At 38.5% G+C, this 7,775-nt stretch overlaps 1 protein-coding gene across 2 annotated transcripts in view; it reads right to left on the reverse strand.

Moving 5' to 3' along the window:
* The window catches only part of STAC (SH3 and cysteine rich domain), a 68,927-nt gene extending 61,637 nt beyond the window's left edge, over positions 1 to 7,290 (reverse strand). For both annotated transcript variants that reach the window (XM_062497442.1, XM_062497433.1), the window contains exon 1: positions 7,174 to 7,290. In XM_062497442.1, the coding sequence (XP_062353426.1) occupies positions 7,174 to 7,290 (117 nt within the window). The remainder of the gene's footprint in view (positions 1 to 7,173) is intronic.
* Between the last annotated feature and the right edge of the window lie 485 nt (positions 7,291 to 7,775).

Here is a 7,775-nt window from a genome sequence, read left to right on the forward strand (position 1 = left end):
ATAAAAAGGTTCCATGAATGAGTGATCTTGGAAAACTGCAGGGAAACAGTCACCTCAAAAAGGAAATTTGGACTAAGAATAGTTTACAAAGAAGGTGGGGAGGGGAGCAAGAGCAAGAAATCAAGAAAAACAAATGGTATGGAAATAAAGCTGGACTTTGCAAGCACAGTTCCTCAGGTCAAAGGATATTACTTGCAAAAAAAGCTGAGTAAGTCCTTTGAAAATGTATGTCAGGAAATGTCAATGGGCAGATTCAGGCAAGGGAAAGAAAAAGAAGAAAAAGGCTGTGGTACAGTAAGGACAGAATAAAAGACTGGTTTGGACCTTCAGCAAACACCTCTTCCCAGAACCACGATCCTGGGGAAAAACAACAGGTATAACAGGAAAGAGATTACAGAAATTTATGGTACAAGATTAAAAAAGCAGTTTAATGCATCTGTTGAGGTGAAAGAGAGAAAAGAAACTAGTTAAACTCTGTTATAAAATTTTACTTTGAAAGTCCAGAAACAAGTTTCCTTAACAAGCTTTATCAAGACAGAAATGATGTATAATCAAATAGAGGTTTCTGTTGAGAAGCAGAAAATATGATCCCAGAAAATACAAATTTGTAGATCTGACTTCAATAGAATTCAACAAAACCAAATCAAAACTAAACAATAAAAAAGGATAAATCCTCCTAGATCAGTTGTAATGAATAAGATGAACAATTTTCTAGACAATTTTCTAGAAAATGTTTTAGGTCAAAGGTAGATTGTGTCTACTTGGATTTCATTTAAATTATTGAATATGCTTCGAAAAGGAAATTTATTAGCCAAGACAAAAAAGAAGGAAAGTTATAAAGTTTTATGGAAAGTTCAGTGGGATATAGTTACTGTTGAAAGGAGAGGTTGAGAGCTGGTAATTGGTGTTCAAAGAACAGCACTGACATAGTCTTAGGGTCAATATTGCTCTCTTTTATTACTGGATTTTTGGCAAAGATTATACGTCATAAGGCCATTTTGCTCTGGTATTGTTGAGGAATACATTCAGTGCAGACACCTCTGTGTTCAGCTGCAGATTGAGCTCTGGGTGGCATGACCCCAGGCAAGACTGTGAACCGCTGACCCTTTGCATAACAAAGAGTATGGGGACCTGTGGCACAGACTGGTGACCAGACATTCAGAGACACCGCAGGAGCAGAGAACTCTACACTTCCCACACTTTCCTGTAAAGTTATAAACCCCCAGGGTTTCCTTGGTTTGCCTCCTTCCTTGGAGGAAACCGCCTCAAGCTGTTACTTTGCTACTGCATTATGATTAAGGTGTTTTAAGGCATGAAACAGTTGAGAATGTTCTATGAGAAATCTGGGGTCAAGTGGGTAAGGAAACCTGGTGTGACTGTGTGAGTGTAGGATGTGAAGCTGAGAAGGGGCATTGGTCCCAGCCTGGGTGGTCCGAGTGTGCCACAGTGGCTCCTGCAGGTGGGAAGTTTAATATGAGGTGAGAGGCATTGTTATATATGGCCTAGAGACAAGGAAATGTGATGAAGTTCAGCCCCGGAAATACAAATTCTGTGCTTGAGACCTGATTCAAACCACTGCAGATGAGGACAGAAAAATGCATCCTGCCTGGATCCCCTGGAAATTCCAGAAAAATAGAATGGATACCTCTGGTTTACCAAGGGGTGGGTGACCAGGAAGCACAAACATTAGAAGCAAGATTTCTGGGAGTTAATGATACTGTACAAGCTCTTATAAAGAATACCATGCACAAATCAGTCACTTGTTTTTTCAAGGAAGATTATTCAATACTGAAATGGGCACACTGCTCTGCTACTAGAATGAGATGAAGAATGGAGAGTTTATTTTATGTCAATCCAGATTATTTAGTATAAAAAATAAAGGGTGGCGAGAGATATAAAAGTCTATTATGTGATGGAAAACTGCACCATGAATGGAAAGGAGATGTTTAAGCTAAAGCAATATTATTATAATTAAAATGCCACACAAGCTGGCAAAAAATAAGTGTACACTGGAATTAGAGAAGGATGAAGCATAGAGGACATCCCTTAGCCATTATTAGACCATACAGGTGTTGGCAGAGTCTTTTAAAATAGTGGTAAAAGCTGAATTCAACAGAATTACTTTATGAAGAAGAATACAGTGTAAGAGACTGAGACAGTGGACTGAACTCTCTTCCAGCTGTGTAAACAACTTGTTTTGTTTCAGTGAAAATTAGCACTATTTAAAAAATCTGTTTGCTTTTTTTTAACACACCAGATTTCAGCTGAGTAATTTTTAGTTGTTGAAAGGTAATAGATGTTTTCTCCATTTTGGCACCATTAAAAGTGTGGATAGAAGAGAATGAATTTCTATTTTCTAGAATGAACTTCTACTTCTTAGATATATCAGAGTGCCTAGAAACTTATCTGACATATATATCAAAGTAAAAATAACACCAGAGAGTTTCAATCAGAACAAGAGCAAGAAAGAAATGCCAAAATAAGTGTAAACACAATAATGACTCTGCTGAGGAGACATTGATAGGTTAGAGTATTACTTTCCTGCTTTAATGGAACTTTCCTTTGCATAATTTGTTGCAAAACACATAAAAATACGTAATCAAATTTCTTTCCCTTAGTCTTACCTTCACAGCATATACTCACTATTTTACAGGGAGGCATGGAAGTAACACTGAGAAGCAAAACTGTTCTTTCTTCTCCTTTCACGGGATGTTTTCAAGCTGTTTGGTATTCCTTTGAAAACTATAGCAGTATTTTATATGCTGAATATTTATCACTGGTGTGGAGGGTAAAACACTAACTGCACACCATACTCCCTGCCCTTTTAAAATATTTATGAGTAACCATCTATGGAGCGTCATAAGTTATTAACTCTTTAAATGAGGAAGATCTCTGCTTAACAGCATAGGACAAATTCTATGTGATTTAAATCCTACACAATCCAAGGAGTTTCAAGTTGTTTATGTCAGTTCAAAATCCAGCATTAATACCTAGTTTTGAAACCTCAAGAAATCAACATTGCTCTATTAATTCGCAGGACAGTGTGGGGATATTCAATGTGGGGATAGTTATAAATGAAGTCTACATCTTGAACTTCAATGTTTAATCCTTTTATTGGCTTCCTAATCTTTTCAACTTCCGTTTTATGTACTGCTTATCAGGTTAGCTCATGTTGGAACAAGTGCTGCATCTCCTGAATTTAAAGATAACGGTCTTCATTTCCCTGAATATTGTCCACTGGGCAGTAAGTGTGTGAAAGCATCAGAGTGAGACTGACTCATTTATTTTTTGAAATACATAGTCCAGATACCATAGTTATTTGTAGATCTAATTTATCTTTTTTTTCTTCAATTTTTTTATCTGTACAAATTACCTAGTTGACTTGAGTGTAAGAAATTTCTTTGACCCATGAATTTGTGGTTCAGAGAAAAATTCTGAATCCTTCCAAAAATGTGTAATTACAGTACAACACAATTATAGCTGTATTTTATCAAATAAAATAGATGAAAATTGGAAAACTGTGGGGGAAAAAAATGTCTTCACAGAAATCCATCAATGTTTTCAAATAAGTAAATTTTACATGACAGATTACTCCCAGTGGCAGGGGCAGGACTTGATACCTCTTCTGAGGTATATGAGAAAGCCTGAAAGACTTTTAACATATTGACATAGAACTCTAATAGCTTGAAGATCAGCAGTGCTAATCCACCCTAGTGGAACTAATTCAAACATTGTAGATGCTCAGGTGTCCCCTAAAACCTAAAAATGCTAATAGAATTTTCAAAGATAACCCTATTGGCAGGAATACCCCAGCCATTGCTCACAGAAGAGTGATTCATGGCTAAAGAAATGAGCAGATGGGTTCTTTCCTCTTCATATACAAACATCAGTGAGATAAAACAGGAATAAAGTTAACAGAATTATGTGCCAGCTATGCCAAAACCTAAAGAAATCATGCCATGTGTAGGATTCCTTTCTTTGGACATATATTCATTCAAATTTTAGTTTTCATTACTAGATTTCAAGGTACATTTAGGTAAAACACATCAGAAATATGATCTCTGCTGTCACTAGAGTTCTGCTTATCCACTAAGTGTGCATTATTCAATAAGTGTGCATTCTGTCTTTAATTACTACCACCCAGAAGAAATTTTCCCTCAGGATTTATTAACTAATGACTTCCTCCCTTGCTGAGTTGTAAATTTACAAAATACTTTGACAAACTAGTTATTTGCCCTCTTGGAAACCAGATGTAAATGTCCCAAACAGGTGGGAGCCATTACTATGAACACATGAATGTAATAAATTTAGCAATTGCATGTATTTGTGAGTTCTGAAGTCATTCTCTTGGTAAACTTTAAAGTATCCACCGAAGTCATACTGAGGTGAGAAGCAGATGTTTACAAGAGCCAATAAATTAGTTTAATATTTTTATATAATATATAAATGTATAATATATATTAATATAAAATTATACATATTATTTATTTATATATAAAATTTATAATATATATTTTACAATATTTATCTATATATAATATATATTTATATATTATATATTAGTTTTGCAAGATTCTTAGCCACTCAGGCTCTAGGGTTTTTAGCACAGTAGCGGTATGTGTAGTACCACAGGATGGCTCTTTCAACAGCCAGGGTGTGCTCATCTGCAATTATGCTTCTAATCCATAGGAAAAGGTGGTGGGAGGCTTTAGCATACGTTTAAGAGTGAGCTCCTTTCCTGCAACATAGGTGTGTGACTAACACGTGAGAGTAATCTTTCCAAATTTCAGCTACTTGGTAGCAGCCTAAAGTTCTACCTCTCAAACTCTACTCAGAAGTTGCAGTACCTGCTCTCTGACTTCTTCTAAGTACAGTCTGGAGGGTGCGAGATAAAATGTATTTCTGGACTTTAATGTGACAAGGGATTATATCCACCAACGCCTATGATTACATGGGACTGGAAAGAAGCTTGGAGCTCTTTAGTTCTACATTACTTTTTTCAAAATTGCTTTTCTACTGAAGTGTTTTCAAAGGCATTTTGAACGTTGTTATTATCCATGTTGGTTCTGTTCATATATTTGGAGTCATAATAAATGGAGTGTTTTGCCACAGAAAAAAAGTAATTGTGGGCTAATTAGATACTGCACAAACAGTTCTATAGTAACTGCAGCAGAGATGAACTTGTTAACCTAGGCATCAGAGAGTACCTGAAGAAAGCTTAGTTTTCTGTAAATGACAGGATAGCTCCCTCAGCATGGGACACCACAGTATAAAAGCATTTACCTGTGTTTCTGTCAGACTCTAGTTTTTGAAATATGTCAATTATCTTAGCAAATAAAAGAAAACCCAAACATAAACAACATTGTTATAAAATCACAGAATTTCTTCCATCCTCCTGTTTCCTTGGACCAAAAAAAGAGAAAGCTTATTACACAAGTGATCAGAAGGCTCTTTTGACTCTATCTATTGAAATGGCAATACATTATGCTATCTGATCTAAAACGCGAACGCACTGATCATTTCTTTACTAAGAATATCTCTATCCAAGTAATAGCATCAACTGCATTGTCATAGCTTTTGCCTATTCCAGTGTATTGCTTCAACTGCTAAAAAGAGTGAAAAAATTTGATGATGATAATGTTTGATTGTAAACTAGTTTGCAGACTATTTGTTCTCTGGCCAGATGTGCCTAATTCCTGTTGTCATCCTTGGAGGCACATGGGTGCACAAAGAGCAAGAAGAAACCCTCCGTGCAGCTCTTTACTTTCTCTGAGTTTTGGATCCATGCCAGTCTGTTTTGGGTGCAGCATTTCATGACCCAGTGGGAAAGTCCCTCAAGCACCATTGTTATCAAGTGGTACATGGAGCTCCTTAATCATTTGGGCACAGGGTAAGGATCATAGGGGGCACACGGTGAGGATCATAGGGGACACACAGTCCACCAGGCCCCATGCACAGCCCACAGCACTTGAGAAGCTGGTGCTGGCAGTGCAGTGAAGGCTGCAGTTACTTTTGTGACCTCACTAGGGGCACAGCTTCCCACTGCCCATGTAACACTTCAGTAATTCCAGAGAAATGGGCTCAAGGGGGGTGGGATTTAAGTCCTATATCCTTTTAGAGCCTTACAAAATCCATTTACTTTTATTTTTCCATTAATCAGGAAGACTCCAGCCGAGCTAAATGTGTATAGTGAATATTGTACGCTATTGTTACTGGAAAACCTCTTTTCTTTTAAAGAGGTTGTATTACACAGGGAATACCTCACTCCTTGGAGTATAGCTTCTAAATAAATACATAAAATAAAGAAGCCCAAAGCCTGCATCAAAACTCTACCCGCACGGACAGATTCACTATGTAAGGTTCTATCATGGTATCAATCATAAGTAACAGAGGATCAGTAAAAGCATATTATCCAAGCCAGATGCAAGGAACTTTCATTATGTAAGGTTACTATACCTTTTAACTTTCTGTCTTCCAAGTAACACCCTGGCAGCCAGAAAAACTTCTCACAAGCAAGTCAATTAAAAATTCAGAGGCAATGCCATTTGGGCTGAAAGTTGATTCTCAGTAAGGTAAATTGAACCACATTGCAAAACTCACGAACGGAAAAAAGGCTGTGAAAAAAATCCTTTTCTGGGCAGTGTACATTGTGATAAAGCTGTGGCTTAGCTCGTTTTAAAACTCATTAAATATGGAAGTTCACTGATGAGTCTGCCAGAGAAGTCAGGTGAAATATCCCAAGCCTCCAGACAAAATTATTTTCTCTGAACCTTTGAGAAAAATAATTTTTTTCCAACAAAAACGCCTTTTAGTGGTCTGATACTTGGCGTGAAAATAGGTAACAATGTCCATTGACAGCAATCCCCTCCCTGAGCCCTGCCACTACCCCAGGATGTTTCTGTAATAAGGAGAAAACACAGGCAAAAATCCACAAACGCAAACATCTCAGAAGGCAGGTAATTTCCCAGCTCACACTCCTGAGGTGACAGGGAGAATTCAGAAGCAGGGGTGTCGGAGCAGGCACCGCAGTCAGAGGTGGCTCAAAGCACTCTGCCGCTGATCCTGGCACAGGGCTCCAAATGAAAATCAAAGAAATACATCCCTTTTCAAAACAAAGAAAGCGGGGGGGGGGGGGGGGGGGGGGGGGGTGTCGAAATCTCGTTCTCTGAGTACCTTTGATTCCTGGCTGGTAGTTGATGCTGGAGACGGGGGCTGCTCAGTACTCTCCACTTCATTCTCTTTCTCCACGCTCTCCACGCTGACTTCAGTCGTGCTGCTCGGAGGAATCATTTTACCTCTAAAACACTGCTACAGATTGTTCTTGCTTTTTTTTTTTCATTTAACGTCCTCTTCTCTGCTCTTCTAGGGCAAATGAACTCCGCTTGGTTTCACTGTATTTGGCAGACGAGAATTCTCTGGATTTCTTTTTTTTATTCCCGTTCTCCTCCTCCTTCCTCCCTCCCCCTTCCTATGCAATTGCGCTGCGAAAGAGTACGTTATCGATGGTTCTGTAGGTCAGTTGTGTGCCTGCTTTTTCCCTGATACTCCTCCCCTGCATATGAAGCCTGGAGGTGTGGAGCAGCGTCGTGACCCTCAGCCCCGCAATCAGAAGAGAGTGAGCTGAAGCAGGAAGCCCAAACCACGCGCTCGCGCGCACACACAGACACACAGACAGACAGATAGACAGACACAGATACAAAGGGCACCGGAGGGAGGAGTTGCATTTCTAATGCTGTGAATAGCTCTGGAGGAGCATGTGCTGTCATAATAATGAA

This window comes from Cinclus cinclus, chromosome 1 (genome assembly GCF_963662255.1).
Source record: "Cinclus cinclus chromosome 1, bCinCin1.1, whole genome shotgun sequence".
Lineage (NCBI taxonomy): Eukaryota > Metazoa > Chordata > Aves > Passeriformes > Cinclidae > Cinclus > Cinclus cinclus.